The sequence below is a fragment of the Neoarius graeffei genome, chromosome 4 (genome assembly GCF_027579695.1).
Source record: "Neoarius graeffei isolate fNeoGra1 chromosome 4, fNeoGra1.pri, whole genome shotgun sequence".
Classification (NCBI taxonomy): domain Eukaryota; kingdom Metazoa; phylum Chordata; class Actinopteri; order Siluriformes; family Ariidae; genus Neoarius; species Neoarius graeffei.
In genome coordinates, this window is record NC_083572.1 from 111689771 (window position 1) to 111711771 (window position 22001).

General features: G+C 43.4%; 1 protein-coding gene across 5 annotated transcripts in view; it reads right to left on the minus strand.

Annotated features, from left to right (window-relative positions):
* The window catches only part of herc2 (HECT and RLD domain containing E3 ubiquitin protein ligase 2), a 162759-nt gene that overhangs the window by 60667 nt on the left and 80091 nt on the right, over positions 1-22001 (minus strand). For all 5 annotated transcript variants that reach the window (XM_060920184.1, XM_060920187.1, XM_060920183.1 and 2 more), the window contains exons 44-54: positions 21245-21383; positions 20878-21024; positions 12910-13052; positions 12549-12816; positions 9928-10070; positions 9752-9850; positions 6234-6402; positions 5992-6117; positions 3872-3980; positions 3642-3781; positions 3369-3559 (exon numbers count right to left, since the gene is read on the minus strand). In XM_060920184.1, the coding sequence (XP_060776167.1) occupies positions 3369-3559; positions 3642-3781; positions 3872-3980; positions 5992-6117; positions 6234-6402; positions 9752-9850; positions 9928-10070; positions 12549-12816; positions 12910-13052; positions 20878-21024; positions 21245-21383 (1674 nt within the window). The remainder of the gene's footprint in view (positions 1-3368; positions 3560-3641; positions 3782-3871; positions 3981-5991; positions 6118-6233; positions 6403-9751; positions 9851-9927; positions 10071-12548; positions 12817-12909; positions 13053-20877; positions 21025-21244; positions 21384-22001) is intronic.

The window sequence follows — 22001 nt, forward strand, 5'->3', positions numbered from 1 at the left end:
TGGTGATCTCCGATGTAAATACCGTGTGTCTGTTTGCTTCGCGGTGTTTCAGCTCCTCTGCGCTCTGTTTAGTAACTCATTCCATAGTGAAATCACACGCCTCTATGCAGTTAAGTAGCCACGAGCTCAGCTCGCATCATACAGCTGATTCGCGAAAAAAAAAAAAAAGACTTAAATCATCATGTGAATGGCCCATATGGTAATTTACCCACAGCCCCCAGCAGGCTACAGTCCTGACAAAAACGAGACAATTTGCAACAAAAAATGTATGCTTTTCCAACAAAACAATCTATTATCTGAAATACTGATTGCATTCTTCAAGATCTCAACTTGCACATGATGGAAAAAAACGAAAATCACAAATTTCGAAAAAAAATGCTTCTTTTGCGATTATCTCGGATTCGTTTCGGCCGACATGCGTCCCTGGATTCGGTGAGGGGTCACATTTTGATCTTTTCAGTTCCTAAACGCATCCCTCACTACATATTTGCCATTATGTCTTGGCTGTTTTCCTAGTCTCGGTTTCATTTACTGCTTTGCGGGTTATTTTATAGTATACCCCCGCTGGTGTAGTATGGAACGCGTACTGTTTATAGACCCCTTGTGCATGACGTCACACATCACGCGATGATTACAGCTGGGGTCAGACAGACACCGTCTTTCATGCAAGCAGCTTAATGTCTTCATTATGGCTAATTTTTGTGCTGTTTTTGTTTGTTCAAACAGATAAATAGATAAAAGGCGTTACCGTCTCCCCGCTATCAAGAAAAATGTTAAACAGAAGCAAATGCTTCAAGAACAACGAGGAAATGAGCGGTTAAAGAATACGGAGAGGAGCTCAGCCTGAAAACTCCAGAGAAATTCACGATTGTATTTAAAACGTATTTTACAAAAAACAAAGTTGGAAGTGAGGATGGAAGAGTTTGCTTAAGAATCTGGGGTTTGATTTTCTTACAGGCGAAGCCGCTTCCTTATTCGACACAGAAAACCCAGATTGGGTTCAAACAACTCCGGCATAAAAAACTCCACAAGGAGCGACACGAGTAATAAATCCTGAAAGAACAGAACAGATTAAGAGCAGCGAGAGCTGGAGCTTTGTTTCTGTTATCAGAGGAACACAGTCCTGTGCAAAATATTTACATACATCAGGTGGTTGTTGCTTTTTTTGTTATATCGTCCACCTCTAGGTTAAAAATGATAATTAATTCAGGGGGAAGGAGAAAGAAAAAAAAAAACCACGCTGTCCTCCGACAGACTGGCTGCACTGATTCAGTTACAGGTTGCCAGGGCTGTATAAAACACCCACAAACTACACACTAAATTTTAAACTCAAACATCCTGTCTGTCATGATGCAGCGTGGGTTTTTTTTTCTTTAAACCTAGAAGTGGATGATTTAAAACAAAAAACAAACAAAAACTGTTCAAAAGTCTTGGCACCCTACTGTTTTCTTCATACAAACTTTGTTATAGATTTCTATTTTATGATTCCTACGTTATCGAGTAATGAACCTACAGTCAGAGAGAGTTCTACACAAACACACTGAACTTTACAACAGCTGCATGCAGGTGAAACGGAAATAAATCAACTAAGGCAGGAAAAATTATTTTGGATAAAATTATTGTCCGTTACAATTAAAAAGTAATCAAACTTAACAATAAACAAATAAATAACCAAACTTCAACTCAGTGTGGTGATTTTCATTTTATGTTGCAGTTCACAACAATTCTATGGTTTTCCTAACAAAAAAACAAACAAACAAACAAAAAAAAACAGTACTCGCTAAATAGGGGGCGAGTGATAATATCGGGGGGGTGGGGGGGTGGGGTGGAAATTAACCCCCAGGGCAAGTTAGTTTAAAAGTTAATGTCGAGCCCTGCTACCTCTTTACACTGACCTCAGCAGCCCATGGCATAAACCCATCAGACCTTTGCTCCAGGTGAGCTAAAAATTTAAAATTTCTCACATTTCTTAGTATCAAAAGGCACAGATGCATTACTTAACCAACACACACCAACTTTCAACACCATACCACTCACAGTTTTCAAGTTCTGCTCCGGAAACAAAGCCTACCCCTAAGACTAACCTGAGAGACTAAGTCTGAAATTGTTTCCATGGAAACAAATTAAATCAAATTCCTTAGTATGAAAAGGCACATCTACATCACCTTGTTCACATGTATAACCAAGTTCCAAATCCGTATCATGAATAGTTTTGGATATACGCTCCGGAAATGAACATTGCTCTTAGAAACTCAGTCAAAATCTATTTTTTATGTAAAAAACTGAAAAATACTTTTTTTTTTTTTTTCCCCAAAAAAATCCAAAATAGCAAAAGGCACCAGTTCACGTGTTGCTTGATATGTATACAAAGTTTCATGAAGATACCTTCAGTAATTTTAAAGACATGGCCCGGAAACAAAAACGTGACCAGACGGATGGACGGAACCTGTTTCTGTATCCCCCGTTGAACTTGGTTTGGGCGGGGCATAATTAACCCGAGCATGCTGAAGTTCCTCAGATAATTTGTCGTACGTAGCTGACTTTGCTTTCTCCAGCGTACTTCTGAACCTCCGGCAATCAATCAATCACGAATTGCTCGTGTGCGACCCGGCTGCTCACTCGGCCGTGCGTTCAGCTACAAATCGCTGTTCATCCTCTTTTTAGGCGGCGACTCAATCATTCACAATCCACGGTCTGTCTTCACTTCACTTCACTCCGGACACTAGTGTGAGAGAGAAATCCAAAGTTTGTTCCAGAACTGAAAGCAGTTTACTTCCAGGAAGACGACTACGCATCACTACTGTGCGTTTCTAAGCACTGCATTTAACATGCGCTGTGACTGGCCGAGAGCGTGAATCAGGTCACCTCTCAGCCAATCACAGCGCAGCTAACATTAGGATACGGAAGGTCATGAAATTATTCGAATATCGGTGTAAACGGTGACACGTGGAACAGTCCGAACGCCAAAAATGTGTTGTTTCCATCGATACACGCGTAAAACTGGTTGAAAAGCGTATTATTTTCAGGTCTACGCATCGCACTGGAACTGTGCTTCAAATCCGCAGCTGCTATGCCCAAATCATCCATGTTGGCGTCTCTATAATATATCAACCAACCGATAAACCAACCAACCAACCAGCTAACTAATAACTCAACTCGCCAGAAAGCCACCTGATCCTGGTGCACTAAATGTCTGAATAAATCACCTCACTCTGCGATAAGGTCACGGACACTCGGCTACAGAAAGCATTCCATCACTTTCCACCAAGATTTAAAGTATTGGCACCCTTTCCTTCATGCCAAAATAAGTTGAAAGGATCTCAGTCCGTCAATGACGAACCCTAAACCCTCCGTGAACACACTCGGACCTTGCCCTGAGATCCCGACGACTGCCAGCACTGATCTCCAGAGTCGATGAGACGGGACGCCTGGTTAACCGATGACGACACACTGAGGTTCCTCACAGCCCTGGACCAATCGTCGATCAGCATTCCCCGCTGGCTGCTGTGGTGCCTCTTCAGCTGCTTCCCCGAGCGTCCACTAAACGCCGGAGACTGACCTGAATGTCACACAACACGGACACACGGTCACACACACACATTTAATCGTTTTAACTCATTCGCATGGTGATTGGGACCGACCCGGTTCGTTAATCCGTCCAAACGAGTGTCTGGGGTTGTGTTTGCGGGTTTTGAAGCAGCTTTCGCAGAAATCAAAGTCTTCGCAGCTTCGGCACTTGAACCTGGGTCCGTTAATGGGGAACATCTGACAGCCGTCGCACCTGTGGAAGGGGAAAAACAAACAAACCAAAAACGCATCACGTCAAGCGGAATATCGGAGGAAATCCGGACGATTCGGAACGAGGGAGTACCTGACTCCGGGATGCACGCTCGGCACCAGCTCCATCTCAGACAGCAGACCTGTCCAGTGGGACTGCTGAGGGAAATCCACAATCACGTCTTTTCCATTGGCACTGAAGGCTAAACACACACACAAACATTTCTGAATATCCAGGAAGCCAGGGGAGGAACATCTCTCCATCCTTATTCCAAAATCTATGAATATGGATGATTATGCAAATTAGGATACCCCCCACATGTCCTCCTGCCATCCCATAGTTGACAGTATATCTAATAACTAGGTGATCTGGTTCAGCATGCAGGTTCTAACATGTACCACGTCACCATCCTTGTGATATGATTGGGCTGAGCTCACATTTGTGACCCCTCACCGGATCCAGGGACACATGTCGGCCGAAACGAATGCGTGATAATCGCAAAAGAAGCATTTTTTTCCAAAATTTGTGATTTTCGTTTTTTTCCATCATGTGCAAGTTGAGATCTTGAAGAATGCAATCAGTATTTCAGATAATAGATTGTTTTGTTGGAAAAGCATACATTTTTTGTTGCAAATTGTCTCGTTTTTGTCAGGACTGTAGCCTGCTGGGGGCTGTGGGTAAATTACCATATGGGCCATTCACATGATGATTTAAGTCTTTTGTTTTTTTTTTTCCACGAATCAGCTGTATGATGCGAGCTGAGCTCGTGGCTACTTAACTGCATACAGGCGTGTGATTTCACTATGGAATGAGGAAGCTAAACAGCGCAGAGGAGCTGAAACACCGCGAAGCAAACAGACGCACGGTATTTACATCGGAGATCACCATTTCTAGCAAAAAAAAAAACGTAACCTCGTTTTCCAGATTGAATGGAATACTTGAATGATCGGATGATACACGGACCGTTCTAGGACTACATTATTCCATCGGAGGCATTGGTGTGTGCAAGGCGCCGTTTCTCTTTCTGATGGGGTGAGTTTATTAATCTAAGGCTGTGTGGTTATTTTTGCATGTAACGGAGTGTGTTGTGGTTTGGTTAAGCCTAGGTCACAACCGGACGTATGATTTTTTGGCCGTGTGATTTTTGGCGTTTCCCAAATCGCTGCGGTTTTTTTTTTTGTTCACGGAGAAAGACGCGCGTTGGCCGTAAGTTTGTCTTGCAACCTGAAAAAAACGTAAACGCCCGTAGAGTTTGTTTGACATGACAACGAACCTCTGCGGCCGGTCCGCGGCTCGAAAATCAGCACATCACACGCGCGCTCTCGTGCGTTTCATGCGCGCTCCGTGTGTTTTTTGCGTGTAGACCGGCTGTAGGGGCGCGTACCGTACGGCCGGTTGTGACCGAGGCTTTACATGAAACTAGTGTTGTGTTAGTTGTGTCATCATCGTGCTATCTTTCTTTCTTACGGTGTGAGTAATTTTTCAACCACAAAACGTTAAAGTATACTTTAGGACTTATTTTTGTACTTCATAATTGTGTTGGGCATACTTTGCATGGAAGGAAAATTGACGTGGTGATCTTTGTTTACATGAAAGTAGTATCGTGCTAGCTCGTAGGGGGTGGGGCTTTCCTTAATGTCATGCAGATGAGCACCATTATGTGCCCGCCCTACACCCAGAGTAGCTGAGATGGAAAACTTTGAGGGCGATTTTCTCCCTTTTCTGTTTTAAGAAGTATACACTTTCAAAAGGCCACACATTCTTCAAATATTGTCAGATCTGCACATGGAAGGCATCATTGGAAAGCTTAGAAACTGTACTTTCTGAATCTGTCAATAACTCAAAATGCCCCCGGGCAGACATGTGTCCCTGGATTCTGTGATCTGCCACATATAGCCCCGCCCACAAACTGGCACTGAAACTCGCGTAGCACAGATTTAACATCAAGATTAAATGAAGATCAGTGCATCCTTCAGGCAGCAAACACAAGCAGAGTGATCACTAATAAATACATTTATGACCAATAATATTTACGATAAACGATTCTACATAATGGAGTTTGTTCACAGAAAAAAACTGGTTGCTAAGCAACAGAACAAACGGGTTTTATTGGTTGGAAACCTGGCAGGTTAATACAGAATCCAGGTCTGTGTAAACCGGGTTGAGAGTCGGTTCTGTGATGTCTGTGAGCGGTGTGTGAACCTGAACCTTACCCTTGACCGCACCCACACTCCTGTGAGTCACAGAGCCCCACTTGTACTTGGGCGTGGTGACGGACTGCTTCACTCGCACCTTATCCCCGATCTTAATGTGAGACGGAGAGCTCTGAGGAGGAAACCCTGAAACCAACAACCAACCAGCTTGTTAGCGAGCGCGCGCGCGCGCACACACACACGCACGCGCGCGTTAGTTGTTTTTTTTTTTCTCTTTTTTGTGCTGATGTATAAATCAGTACCCAGTAGTTCCGTGTGGATGTATCGGACCCAGTAGGTTCCTCCTTTCTGCTGCCAGTCGCACTGTACGTTCAGGTCGTGTAACCCGTCTCGGTCCAGCTTGATCACTTTACCCACGTCTCCCTCATACACCTCTTCATACGTCCTGCAACACTTCACCATCATTCCCACCTACACACACACACACACACACACACACACACACAGCTCAAAACACTACAGCTCCAGTGCACTAAATCAAAAATATCCTAGTTAAGTGTAACTGATCTTGCACAGGGACACAACTCAGCACATTAATTCACACTTTGCGCTTTTTTTTCTTTTAAATCCTCTTATACGAAAGCAATATGCTAGGATTACGAGGACACGTAATATTTTCTTCATATTCATCTTTTAGTAAAGTTGTGCAAGTTTTTTGGTCTCGAATCCAAAACCAAGAAGAAAGAGAAGGGGGGGGGGAAAAAAAAAAAAAAACCACACAAAACCACCAGATTTACAAACATGGACAGTTTTTCTTCATGATCGTGATTAATAAATACCAAAAATTCCAAGCACACTGATGTCAAAGTGGCTTTAACTTTAAAGTGCATATTCCGGACCAATTTTGTTTTTTTATATGAAAGTCTGTCCCTTTACACGCTCATCCAGAAGGGTAATTTTGCACAAGGCCATCTGTCTACAGCAGAAAAAAACAAACAAAAAAAAAACGCGTCTGGAAAAATCCCAAGCGAGTCTGGAGCCAGATTGGTGACGTCACCTGCGGAAGCGCCAGCAGGCTGCGCGAGCTTTGCGCGGTTTCAGTGCACAGCCTGTGTAGACCAAGCGCTCCCATTTCTCTCTCATTGTCCGGCCTTTTGTGAAACGATGAGTTCTAATCCCATCATGATTGGTGTTGCTACACCCTCCTACGATACATCTGTTAACCACTTTAATAATTACACGATAACGTTGAAGAAATTTGCAGAAAAACACCAGGTCGTTTTCTCATAAACAAACCAGCACTGATGTAGGATTCAGAAGGAGGCGTCCCGCACGCGACGTCACGGAAATCAGTGTTTGCCAGGAAATCCAAATGCCAAGTTTGTTCAGAGGCGGACCAATTCGCCTCAAACGGCTCGATTTCAACTGAATTTTTCTGGTACTGCGCAGAATGTGACAGATATTTGACCAGAGTTTAATATAAAACAGGAGAATTACATCGATCTCGCTCCTGAATTTACCCGCGATATGCACTTTAACCACGCCCACCAAACTCCATCAAAGGCAAAGCTTACAGACAGCTCAAATCAGCAAAACGGTGAACAAGTGGCTCGAGTGTTGCATGTGTGAGGGAATACATCTTAAGTTGCTAAATGCTGTATTCAAAGTTATAATTATCCATACAGGACACTTTTTCGATGCAATAAAAACACGTGTTCTCTTCCCTTCTAGCGGGTGTCATTCATTTGGTGTGACAGCATGCGATATTGTTAGCATATCGTTTATCCTGTGTGTATTACGCCACTCTACCCAGTGGAGAATGAGTGTTGAATATGGGTTACGATAGTACATGGTTGTCAAGACAACATGACATCATGCATCAGAGACGTAAGACTTCCGCGCTAGCAAGCGACTGAGACAATTTGTAAAACAAACATGGCCGCCAGGTTTGCTTTGCTAAATTATAGGCGGCACGGTGGTGTAGTGGTTAGCGCTGTCGCCTCACAGCAAGAAGGTCCGGGTTCGAGCCCCGTGGCCGGCGAGGGCCTTTCTGTGCGGAGTTTGCATGTTCTCCCCGTGTCCGCGTGGGTTTCCTCCGGGAAATTTCACAAGTGTGAGATGAATACAAGTTGTGCTTTCTTTGTTTCTAAATACAGAAGATTCTGAGAGAATTTGAAAAGACGCGTTGAACACCTGAAAGGACCGTGTATTATAATAATAATGATGATTGTCTGGTTTTTTTTTTGTGGTCTGTCAGATATATTCCATTCACCTCCTCGTCTTCGACTTGTTCAGTATCGTGCTCGCTGAATGGAATACATCTGACAGACCACGAAAAAGCCAGACAGTATTATTTACACACGAGATTATTATACCATAAAATCAAAAAAATTCAGCAGATTCGATGCTTTTCCTCATTACAAGCTTTATTCTATCAGCTGATCATTTTGCTTCTTTTTAGAACTACACTCAGCGGCCACTTTAATAGAAATGTGTTGTTAATTCTAAGCTCCCTGTTCTTGGCTGCAGGAGTGGAACCCAGTGTGTTTTTCTGTGTTCTGTTTCATGCTGAGATGCTTTTCTGCTCACCGCGGTTGTAAAGAGTGATCATATGAGTTACTATATCCTTCCAATCTGTCCATTTCCCTCTGACCCTCTCTAATCAACAAGGCGTTTGTTTCCACCCGCAGAACTGTCGCTCACTCACTCAGTGTTTTTTGTTTTCTGCACCATTCTGTGTAAACTCTACAGACTGTTGAGTGTGAAAACCCCAGGAGGAGATCAGCAGCTTCTGAAATACTCAAACCAGCACCACCATCTGGCTCAAACCAGAAAGAAAGTCACACTCTGAGATCACAGTGTTTCCTGTTCTGATTAGAGAACTATATGCATGTTCCTAATAAAGTGGCTGGTGAGTGTAAATCCTTTCTTAACGTGCCATTCCACCATTGGATGTATTCTTTGGCATAAAATACAATATATTTTGACAACATATATAAACGGTATCACTAGACAGAGAAATCTTTTAGCTTCAAAATGATATATCAAACATAATTTGACAACGACAAGTATATTAATTTTGCAACCAAAGTCACCTACCCTTTTAATTTCCGTGCGTGATGTCATCGGCAGGTTCCCCTTCTTGTGTACCACGTGACGTGTGACGTGGCACATATCATCAGCAATGGCGGATAGAACACGATAAAAATAATACCAATAAACCTAGCTAATACCAATAAATCTAGCTAACTGAAAGATTAACTCAATTTTTCGCAATTTTTTTGGCCCCCATATACGAGGAGAAATGACTCTCTCACTTTGGGGGTTTCCTGGTCTAAAAATAGACCGACACGTGGTACACAAGAAGGGGAACCTGCCGATGACATCACGTTTCACTACCGCACGGAAATTAAAAGGGTAGGTGACTTTGGTCGCAAAATTAATATACTTGTCGTGGTCAAAAAATGATGTTTGATATATCATTTTGAAGCTAAAAGATTTCTCTGTCTAGTCATGTTGTCAGAAAATATATTGTATTTTATGCCAAAGAATACATCCAATGGTGGAATGGCACTTTAAAGAAAGCATGACTGTATCAAAGGTTATACTTTTTTTTTTTTTTTAAATCCACTGACACCATATACATCCCTGTAAATGATTAGTGTTGCTATGGAAACGATAACCTATTAAAACAAACGCATTAATATAAAGTTGCGATTTTGTCGATGCTCTAATTTTACAGAGAATTAACCCTTTCCAACCAATCAGAATCGAGAATTCGAGGGCGCCGTGGCGTACCGGACACGACGCGACTCCTCACCTGAATGTTCTCCCTCACGTACACGGCGTAGTCGTCGTTGCTTTGGAAATCCGATCTCTTCTTAAACGTCTGACTCTCTGTCACCACAACACCAGGAGGCTGGAAAGAGACAAGGATCGATGAAGCATGGACTCGGAGCATGAGGAAGATATTCACACACACTCTCTCTCACACACCACAGAGAAAGCTGCTTCAGGCTCCTCCAGTTCCTCCAGCACCTCTTCGTCCGAGTACTCGTCAGACACCGTGTCTGCATCAGACAGCTCGGTGACGTGGACGTCAGGGTGATCCAACAGCCAGCCCACCAGCGCTTCCACACCTGACCACACACAAAAAAAAAAAATTTATATTTTAACGCGTCTTCGGATTAAACCGCTGTGTGTTGTGGCATTACAGGAAAATAATCATCACTCAGAGTGGTGTAAAGAAGCAGTGTTCTATTCCCCTTATACTCCAGCGACTTGTTTGTTCAAGAACGTCACGCTGTGGGACGTCTACGAAACCAGTCAGTTTGAATTCTCGGCTCTGAAGGGGTTGATTAATTTTCTTCCCGACAGTGATGCACCAACACGTAGCGGAAGTTTGTATTAACTTATCGTTTCTATAGCAACAGCGACTTGTACGACGCACGCTGATGCGCTGTTAAAGGAAAATCATCAATGTCGGAGTGGTCAGAGTAACTCTGCTTCATCACCACCTGGTCACATGACTAGTCGCACTCAATTTCTGTAGCAGGGTTTCCGCAGGTTTGACCACCATAAATTTAAGACCACTTAAATGAGAATTAAGACCTACATCGCACCCATTATGCAGTCGTAGAACACCAGACCAAATTCACAATAATGACAAATGTTTCAAGTAAAAATACTTTTATTATAAAAAGTCATTATGTGCATTGCTTGTCGAATCTTCACATTCAAGACGAGCAAGACCGAATTTTGTTGTGTAAGACGTTTTGTTTTTTTCCACAGGAGAATGTTGTAGCGACTTCCGAGTCTGGGAACACAGCCTTAAAGAGTTCGCTTATGCCCTCGTTCGAGCTGTACGAGTGGTGTCCCGTAATTGTTTTTAAAATCCAGAGCACCTCTGCCCGAAGTGTCGGGGTTCCACCGACACCCATCACGCCACTGCTCGGCCCTTGTGTTGTTGCTAGCCTTGCCGATGGTGTCTGGCTTGGCTGATGCTGCTGACGTTCGACAGCGGTGCTCATGCCAACTCCAGGTGCATTCGGAGACTGAACCGTGGAGGGCAGATGCAATGTGCTTTGAGCTCTTCATGCGAGACTCTAAAGCAAAATGACCTATAGTGGACAACTTAAAGGCCTTTCGACAAACACAGCATCTTGCTTCAACGTCGCTTCCAGGAACCTCCCTCACCCAATCACGATATCTTTCATCTGAAAGCCACTGCTGATTAAAACGACACTTCCCCATGCTGCGATTCACGGAGTCTCCTCTCCCAGGGTTCCTACAGGTTTCTTCAAGTTAAATTCAAGACTTTTTAAGACCATTTATACACAAATTCAAGACCTAATTTTGCAGCTGATTTCACCGGCAAAGAAACATCTCAAAGTTGTGTTTACTTGTTTCTCAAACAAATGTGCAAAGGACGATGAATAGTGTAACCTTATTGCATCACAGTACTGAGTACTCACCGTACACCGCCACAATACAAACTCACGTAACGTTCAGCAGACCACGTTTTATTAATGACACATTTCATAAGCATTACTTCACTCTCTCAAACAAGATCACTATACACAGACAGACAGTCAGTCAACTCCTCAGTGCTGCACTCTTGGCAGCAATCGACTCTTCAAGGATGGCCAGTTCTGCCAACTTCTCTTTGTGCCTCTCCGCAGGAGGTTGGACCTGGCTATCAAATCAGGTAGTTGGCTAACGTTGACTGCTGCTTCGGCTGGCCGAAAAACACTGGCGATGGAAGGCGTTCGCTGTTTCTCTTTCATACATGCTATGCGTTTTGATGATTTCGCGTGCGATTCTAGCGCCTTCACGCCTATTGTGCCGAGTTTAAACGCCCTTTTACACACACAGCAAAACGCCTCGAATACATTGCCATCGACAGGTTTTACCCACTCACAAAATGAAATATGATGCCTCCATGCCTCGTTAAATTTGCATTTGCCCATTTTTCCATAGATAGGCCTATATGTAGGCTATAGACTTTTCGTTTATACTTTTAGACTTAATTCTCCAGACTTTCCTTTTACCGCATGCCAAACAAGTTCAGGGGTGTGCGTGCGATAGCATGGTTCCGCCCACAGCTCCAGTTCCGCCACTTATTTAGGCCGCCGGTACATTATTTACCAAAATAATGGCGGTTAAGATATTAAAAAATAATGAGAAATTCTATACGGAGAAGTTACATACTATGCACAGATTTTAAGACCTACACATTAAAATTCAAGGCTTTTTAAGGTATTATTTCCAAATTCTTAAAATTCGATGCTTTTAAGGCTTTTTAAGACCCCGCGGGAACCCTGCTCTCCACCACGGACTCCGATGATTGCGCCGGCGCGAAAATGTATCAATATTGTTTCTTTCTTTGCGCATACTCCAAGAAATTCACTGATGTTATGCAAAACCCACGTTTTCACATCGTAGAATAGTATGAGTAAATTTAAGACCTTTGTTTAAAAAAATTAAGACTTGGGCAAAGCAATTTAACACTTTTTAAGGCCTTAATTTTGGAATATTAAATTTAAGACTTTAAGACCCCGCGGCTCCCGTGTGTAGTAACCGTAGTGAAGTAGATGGTTCTGAGGCGGTGATGGTACCTGGGACGCCGGAGGTGCTGCCTGTGGATCCGGACAGTGATTTGAGTGCGAACTCGATGTTTTTCCTCTGGAAGCCCATCTCCATGAGCTGCAGGACGATGGGCGCTGGAGGAACGGGCGAGCTCTTGTGCTTCTTCTGTTTGGGAGGACGGACGTGCTGCACGGTGAGCGGCGTGGTGGCCTCGCTCGAGCTGCTGTCCTCGAACAGCGGAGACGACGGGTGGGTGGACTCCACAGCCAGGAACTGACACACAGCCAGAGCGGCCGCCTGCACACACACACACACACACACACACGGTGTATATACAGCGCATACATTACATGCGGTACAGGAAACACTGACGCTGGATACGGCTCTGACCTCCATCTCCTGACGGTCGAAGATGGCTTTAACGGGCGAAGGCTGAGTGGCAGCGGAGAGGAGCTGCTGGAGCAGGATGAGGGGAGGCAGAGGACCTTCAGGAGATAGATCACCCACATCCGGAGAGGACACGCCCTGCTCCTCTACACACAAATCAGCATTCAGTGCATTAACTCCTAATCTTCACATCACACCTTTCTCAAAACCCAAAAGATACAAAACCGTGATAAAGAAACGATACAAATAAAACTGAACTGATGAAGAACGCTTACCAGCATCAGGAACATGAAGGTAAACAACAACAACGAGAGAAAAAAAGGGAATAAAATGGGGGGGGGGGGGAATACATAAAACTAGACAGAGACTGGGACTAAAGTCAGTAATTTACGCTAGCTGTTACAAACCGGGACGTCTGGTCACCGTACCCTAGAGATCCGGACCGGTAAGAGATAGAGAACGACAAATCAGTAAGAAAAAGTTACACCCTGCCGTCCTGAACAAAATTAAAAAATAAAATTTGAATGCATGAATAAACAAACAAACTGTGGAGGAAATGATTATTTGATCCCTTGCTGATTTTGTAAGTTTGCCCACTGGCGAAGATATGAACAGTCTATAATTTTAAGGGTAGGTTTATTTTAACAGTGAGAGAGAGATAGAATATCAAAGAAAATCCAGAAAATCACATTTTATAAGATATATAAATTGATTTGCATTTCGTTGAGTGAAATAAGTATTTGATCCCCTACCAACCAACCATTAAGAGTTCTGGCTCCCACAGACCAGTTAGACACGCCTAATCAACTCGTTACCTGCATTAAAGACAGCGGTCTTAAACTGACACCTGTATAAAAGACACCTGTCCACAGAATCAATCAATCAGACTCCAACATGGGCAAGACCAAAGAGCTGTCTAAGGATGTCAGGGACAAGATTTGTAGAGCTGCACAAGGCTGGACTGGGCTACAAAACCATAAGCGAGAAGCTGGGGGAGAAGGAGACAACTGTTGGTGCAATAGTTCAAAAATGGAATAAATACAAAATGACCATCAATCGGCCTCGGTCTGGGGCCCCACGCAAGATCTCACCTCGTGGGGGTATCAAGGATCACGAGAAAGGTGAGAGATCAGCCTAGAACTACACGGGAGGAGCTTGTGAATGATCTTAAGGCAGCTGGGACCGCAGTCACCAAGAAAGCCATTGGTAACACATTACGCCGTAATGGATTAAAATCCTGCAGTGCCCGCAAGGTCCCCCTGCTCAAGAAGGCACATGTGCGGGCCCGTCTGAAGTTTGCCAACGAACACCTGAATGATTCTGAGAGTGATTGGGAGAAGGTGCTGTGGTCAGATGAGACCAAACTCGAGCTCTTTGGCATTAACTCAACTCGCCGTGTTTGGAGGAAGAAAAATGCTGACTATGACCCGAAGAACACCATCCACACTGTCAAGCATGGAGGTGGAAACATTATGCTTTGGGGGCGTTTCTCCACTAAGGGCACAGGACTACTTCACCGCATCAACAGAAGAATGGACGCGGCCATGTACCGTAAAATCCTAAGCGACAACCTCCTTCCCTCTGCCAGGACACTGAAAATGGGTCGTGGATGGGTCTTCCAGCACGACAATGACCCAAAACATACAGCCAAGGCAACAAAGGAGTGGCTCAAGAAGAAGCACATTACGGTCATGGAGTGGCCTCGCCAGGCTCCGGACCTTAATCCCATAGAAAACCTATGGAGGGAGCTGAAGCTCCGAGTTGCGAAGCGACAGCCTCAAAACCTTAATGATCTACAAAGAGGAGTGGACCAAAACTCCTCCTGACATGTGCGCAAACCTGGTCATCAACTACAAGAAACGTCTGACCGCTGTGCTTGCCAACGAGGGTTTTGCCACCAAATACTAAGTCTTGTTTGCTAGAGGGTTCAAATACTTATCAGTCAAAGAAATGCAAATCAGTTTATATCTTTTATATGAAGTTATTTTCTGGATTTTCTTTGATGTTTTGTCTCTCTCAGTTAAAATAAACCTACCATTAAAATTATAGAATGTTCATTTCTTTGTCAGTGGACAAACTTACAAAATCAGCAAGGGATCAAATAATCATTTCCTCAAATCACGAAAATTGACAGTTATAAGTGATGGAACTGTTTTTCTTTGATCATTCCGGATCAGTGATCCAGATCAGCACCAAAAGTCATAGCAACATGAAGAATCCCTCTGGGCTGAATTATGTGAAACTTGACCGGTTGAAAACTGAGGGAGAAATAGCGTCCTAAAAAGGCTAGGATAATTAAAATTAATTAATGAATAATAATAATCCTGAGTGAGAGTGTAACAGTTTGTCCCAGCACTGCGAGCACAAACGAATGAAACATGAGAGAATAAAATAGGGGACGGGAGAAAGAAAAAAAAAACCCTAAAACAAGACAGAGACGGACAGAAAGTTGAGACAATAAAAAGAGTGATGGGAGAGAGAGAGAGAGAGAGAAACAAGAAAGGAATAACAACATAAACAAGAGTCATCTCATTATCTGTAGCTGCTTTATCCTGTTCTACAGGGTCGCAGGCGAGCTGGAGCCTATCATCCCCCCCCCCCACATGAAACACTTGGGTTGAATTGGTTGCCATGGAAATACAGGGGGGGAGGAAAAAGGGAAAAAAAATGCACAACTCCTCTAGTTACTGACCATAGCGGTCAGGTTTTGCGGGAATAAATGAATGAATGAATGTCCGTCCAATAGTTTTTGAGTTATGCTCCGGAAACTAAAATGTCTACAGACGGACAGAGCGAGAGCCATAACCCCCCCTGTGCTATACGCTGGGGGGATAACAAGGATGAGAGAAAGAAACAGCACCAGAACGGAAGGGAGAGTGGGGAAAAAAAGGTCATGGTGTAAATAAGAGTGAAAGAAAGGATGAAAGCAAACAAAACAGAAAAACAGCAAGTGTGCGAGTGAGGAGAAAGAAAACGCAAGCAAAAAAGAAACAAATTGAAAAACAGTGACACAATGAAAGAGGATAAAGAAGAGTGAAGGAAAAATGTAAAAGAAAAGACGGCTAAAGAAGCACCGAAAGAAAAAAAAAGCAAAAGTAATGACACTTTACAGCATCTTTTTATACTTTAATTTAATTCCTGCATCTCGTTTTTAAATGTCGTTATTGATGTTAGGGTCACGCTGCTGGAGGACTCAGACGTTCGCTGTACTGTACGACACAGTCTCGAGTCCATACGGCAATACAGTCGCACTGAAAAGAAAAAACAGTGAGCGAAAGATTTTGCCCAAGTGATGAGCGATAAAATTAAAACGAGAAGAGCTGCAGATGATTAATACCAGCGCGCCGACGCCGCAGTAGCTCACACAGCTGTACCATGAGAAACCAGACTCGTTTATTTATAATTAGCCAAGCTGTGCTTCATGAGAACTACAGTATTAGATCTTCAAAACAAAACGACCTGAATCAAAATCCACTGAAAACTCCGGGAGGAGGAGTGACGATTGTGAGCTGGGGATGGACAGACGGACTCCGTGTGATGGTGATTAGTTCATCACCCCGCAGCCGGTGAGCAAATAACGCGTGTGATGTTCCTGCCCTGCTGTATTACTCCAACACTAACGGACTCGACACAAACCGCACGATGTGAATAAAATGATGCAAAAACATTGAATTTAACTCAACATTAATATTAAATGCAACACTACTATTAAGTGCTCATATAATCACCACATGAGTTATTCAAAAAAAAAAAAAAAAAAAAAAATTATATTATATATATATATATATATATACACACACACACATACACACACTGTCAGAGGAAAAAAAAAAAATAATAATAATAATAATTCGGACAAATGACGCTGCGTGTAAAGACCTGAAGACTCACGAACACAAAGCTGCGATTCATCGATTCTGAAGGTGCGAGATAGCAGGCACGAGACACGCTAAAGCCACGATACGAGACGCATCCTGATACAGGCTTCATGGGACGAGATCATAAACAAAAAAAAAATATTACACTATATACAGTATATTACTACGGAAGCCGAGAGAGGCCCTTCATATAATCTTTTTTTATTCACCTTGTTATCCCGAGATAACGACATAATTAATTCAGGATCTCGAGAAAACACCACAACTAATTTGAGATCTCGCGAAAACAAAATTATTTGATGATCGAGTAAACAGCTGAGAAATGGTTCATTCAGGTGCGCCAAGAGACTTGTGATATGCTGACTTTGGGGCTATTTCTCATTCTGTATAGACACAACTTTGGTCATTAGAATGTCTGGAATAATCGATCACCTAATAAGGCAATATTTTGATCAGGGGTTGACACAGCGAGAGATTGCATTAAGTCTTTTAATAAGGGATAATTTCAAAATTAGTCCGCGGCACCTCCGCAGAAGACTGAATGAATGAACCCTTTATTGTCACTGTTACCAGTGAAATTGACCATCAACCTATCCTTACAGAGGGGGAACAGGACAGGAAGACGGGGATAAAAGAAAAAGAAAAGAAAAAAGGAAAGATGAGGAAAAAAAGAACACACCCCCACTATGCTCCTATCAGGAGTACAGTGTGGGAACATTTAAAAACCTCCGCAAAAGCACACAATAACACAAGTACACTTTGAAACATGGGACTTGAGGGGGGGAAAGGAGGGGGCAATCAGGGGTGAGGGGGAAGGGGAGGAGGTAGAGGTAACCCAGCGCAAGCAAGCAGCCGTCCGCTCCTGCAGCCATGCAAACGGCGCTGGTCACGCACCCGCTCGTCACACTGGGGGTGAAAAACGGTGACCGCGAAAAATTGGGAAAGGAATGCGAGAGTGTCTCCCAGCAGTGACCTTCTGGGGGAAATGTTACCCCAGCAACGGCCTTGATCGAGGCCGGTGCTGTTCAGGGAGCCGAATGTTGATAAGATAGAGATTGTTTAGTCTTTCAAACAGACACAGTCTTTACACATCCACACCACTCGTCCATATCTGTCCATTACGTCCATTCTGTTCAATTCAATTCCATTTGGTCTCCGAAATACGTATTCCTTGCAAAGCTGAAAGCTGCTCCGAGATAACAACCATTTTGTGGTTAAAGTTCTGAATGTCCACAGTCCAAGTGCTGACAGCTTTGCCCACCACTCCAATCATCAGGCAGCTTTGTGGGGCTTTGAACAGCTGTCACCGTTGTCTGATTTCCTCGATATACCAGGGCAATGCCTAATCCAATCAGCAAAAGTCCTGTAATCATGGTTCAGAATAGGTAGATATCTTCAATGTCCTCCACAGACGTTCCGGCAGGACAGACGGGTTCCCCCGAACCCAGAAACTGTGTCAATTTCGTGAGGAGACCAGTTTATCAAGTCCATGCTTTTTTAGTTTAGAAATTCAATGCGGAGAGAGTCTCTCAAAAAAAAAAAAGTATAGGCAGACGAGACGAACAAAGAGCACAAAGCAGGAAAAAAAAAAAAAAAGAGGAGAGCACGGAGGAGAAAAAAAAGAAAGACTGGCCCCCCTCTCTCTCAAGGCATCGTCGAAAGCCATTTCTGCTCTGTTACATGTCCGCCAATTTCTAAGTCTTCGTTGTCTGACCCACAGGGGGCGCAGCTCTGCTAGAAATCTCAGCTGTTTTCTCAAGATCATGAAATAATTGTCTTGTTTTCTCGAGATCTCGAATTAGTTTTGTTTTCTCGACATCCTGAATTAATTATGTCGTTATCTCGGGATAACAAGGTGAATAAAAAAAAAAGATTATATGAAGGGCCTCTCTCGGCTTCCGTATATTACATTTATTTGTAATGACGACAAACCAAACTGCTGAGATCTCAATCCACTGACCTGCAAGAGATCAGGGTTTATAACCTCAGGAGTCGTTTATTTCCCGTTTTAATCTCTCTCACGGTTGTAAGTGATTAAATAAGAAAGGAGAGTCCTCACGTCAGCGCTGGTCCTGGCACACGAGCGCGTCACACCTTCCTGTTTAACCGTACACATCAGGAAATCACTCCATTATTTTATTTCCTCATCCCAATGAAATTAGTTTCTGGTTACGTCCCGATGTGCTTCTGAAGCGGTTTAGACGCGACGGCAACTCGCATCAAGCGCAGCACACGGGCGCGGATTTAAACTCGAGTTTCAGGACGCGGCGTCATAGAAACTGGAGCGTATGTATAACACACACACACACACACACACGGCGGTTTACAGTAAGGGGAGTATCTCACTGGGCTGCGACAACCTGCGACACAACAATTGCGATAAAATGTGAAAATTGTCACTAATTCGCATATTTTATCGCAATTGTTGTTTCTCCAACTAGTCGCAGGCTGTCGCAGCCCAGGGTTCGCGACAGCTTTGCGACACATTTGCGGTTATTTTGAGAGAAATTGTGTCGCACAAATTTTTTGAACATGTTCAAAATTTCAGCGACGAAGGAGCGACACACTGCGAGGAAACGGAGAAGCCCCGCCAATGTTTCAAGACACTTTTGAAACTCTCTCGCGAATGACGTTTGCAATTTGTCGCTTAGCAAGTGAGATACTGGCTGAACTACCTCCACATGGATCTGCTGTGAATTCTGGACAGTGTAGCGTGGAGACGCGGAGCTTATCATGAACGTTAAAGGGGTACGAAATATAATATATACGGTTGCTGATGTGACAAAGTAACGTATTCTTAAGTATTCTATCAAATTTATGTACTAGAAAACAACGAAATATTTTGGTAATTTTAAATATAATACTTTATACGCTAAACCGCACAAGAGTCGCCATTTTTAAAAGACCGTGACGCCAGCGCTACCCACTGCACTAGCGGAACTCTCCGAAATAGAGGAGAGAAGCGTGTAATCATGGCGTCGGGCGCATCAAGTGAAAGCGACAGCTCTGTCGAATCATACGAAGAGATCCCGCAAGACACACTGCAAGCAGGCTATGGCTTAGAAGGGTACCAGTTTGAACCTAGGAGAGGTACTCTCGACTCCGGTGATGACGAAATAAGAGAAGAAAGCTCGGATGATGGCGAGGACGAGACTGATGCTGACCATGGGTGTGGCGAGCGTGGGGCAGAGCGTCTGCGTGCAGGTGACACGGCGTGGTGCTCGTGCGGAAAATGTAACGTGGAGTTGCTCACGAGTCCAGCAGAATTTATTTGCTGCAGTGAGATAGGCGCCACCCGTGGGCTTGCGAAATCGTCGCAAGAGGCAGAAACAGGTATTTCACACGTGCTATTCCCAACCTCAATGAGCCAACACAACTGGGCACATACATACGTCATGAGTGTTACGCAGAGAAAATGAACGTGCATTCTGATTGGATAAAATTAATATCATGGCGGGCTGTTCAAACTGCGGAAATAAATAGTTTGCTTGAGCTACTTTCAAAACATTATAAACTTTCCAACCTTAGAACAAAAAACTTTTGTAAGTCTTGAATAAGGTTCATCAATGTGCGTTTTGTTATATTTACTCTATATATTGCCCTCTGTTCCCCTTTAAGCATGAATAACACGAGCAGCAAATTTGTCTCAGCGGGGTTTTGTATCGTGATATTCGAGACGATGAAACTCCGTCTCATGTCAGAGAGAATGACGTTCGCAATTTATCGCTTAGCAAGTGAGATACTGGCTTAACTACCTCCACATGGATCTGCTGTGAATTCTGGACAGTGTAGCGTGGAGAGGCGGAGCTTATCATGAACGTTAAAGGGGTACAAAATATAATATATACGGTTGCTGATGTGACAAAGTAACATTCTTAAGTATTCTATCAAATTTATGTACTAGAAAACAACGAAATATCTTGGTAATTGTAAATATAATACTTTATACGCTAAACCGCACAAGAGTCGCCATTTTTAAAAGACCGTGACGCCAGCGCTACCCACTGCACTAGATGAAACTCCGTCTCGTGTCAGAGAGAGAGAGAGAGAGAAATAAGCGAGGTCAGTAAAGGAGTGGAAGTGGGTGTGGTACCAGTGGGGGTGGGGCTGGAGTCCATGATGGCAGGCTGAGACAGGATCTGTCGGAGTTTGTCCTGGTGGAGGAGCAGAGCGCGAGCTGCCTTCAGGATGTACAGCCTCAGCTGCTGACAGCGCAACAAGTGGACGTCCACCTGATCTACTGCAGGAGCACATCATCATCATCACCATCACAGATGATCAAACCTCCTTACAAAGATCACAAATACTGTACACAACACTGCTGTGCTTCTACAGGAAAATAATCAACAACACTGTTGAGGAGAACATCTTTAAAACTTGTACATAAGACAGAGAAAGAGTGAGACCAAAGAGAAAAGTACATAACGAAGAAAGCACGGATGCGTGCGCGTGTTCTGTACCTGCGAGTCCTCTGCTCAGAGATTTCTTCATGCGCTGTTTCTCCAGTTTGCTCCCTGCCAGGTTGACGAGTTGAGCCCACACGGTGAGCATGGGCTCCGTGAACGGCAGGTTCTGAACGCTGAACGGAACCACGGGCAACTGACACACAACAACGAAACATTACATCATCAAGTACAACGCTCATGAAACGTTCTCGCACCAAACACAGCGCAGCAAAGCTCACGGGTCTCCGTGCTCGCCGAGGTGAACTGCTTCACCGCGCTTCTGACGACAGCGCGGTTTTAGTGTCACTTTATCACCACGGTAACAGTCTTATTCTCGTTACTGCCTTTTCTTGTGTCTCGTCACCGGACACAAGCGCACCGACGTTTCTGCCTAAATTAATTACTTTCTATAAAACAATACCAAATTATTTTCTCAAGCAGCGACATCACACCGAACGTGTTTTTAATACGTTTCCAGAAATGCACCAAAACTGGATGTTAAACAAATTAATTTGGAAATAATTACATTTTATTTCATGATTTAATATTTAAATATTACACACGAAAGGTATTTTCTTAAATTATTCAAATTTAAAAATAATTTACAATAAATATAAAACCATCATTTACTGATTTATTTAAATATTTAGATATGAATCGTGTCGTATTGAAATGTTTTTACATTAATGCTATTAAATAAAATTAGAGAGAAAAAAACAAAAGAATAAAATAAAAAAAGATAGTAAATAAAAAAACAGCAGTGTAAAAAAGG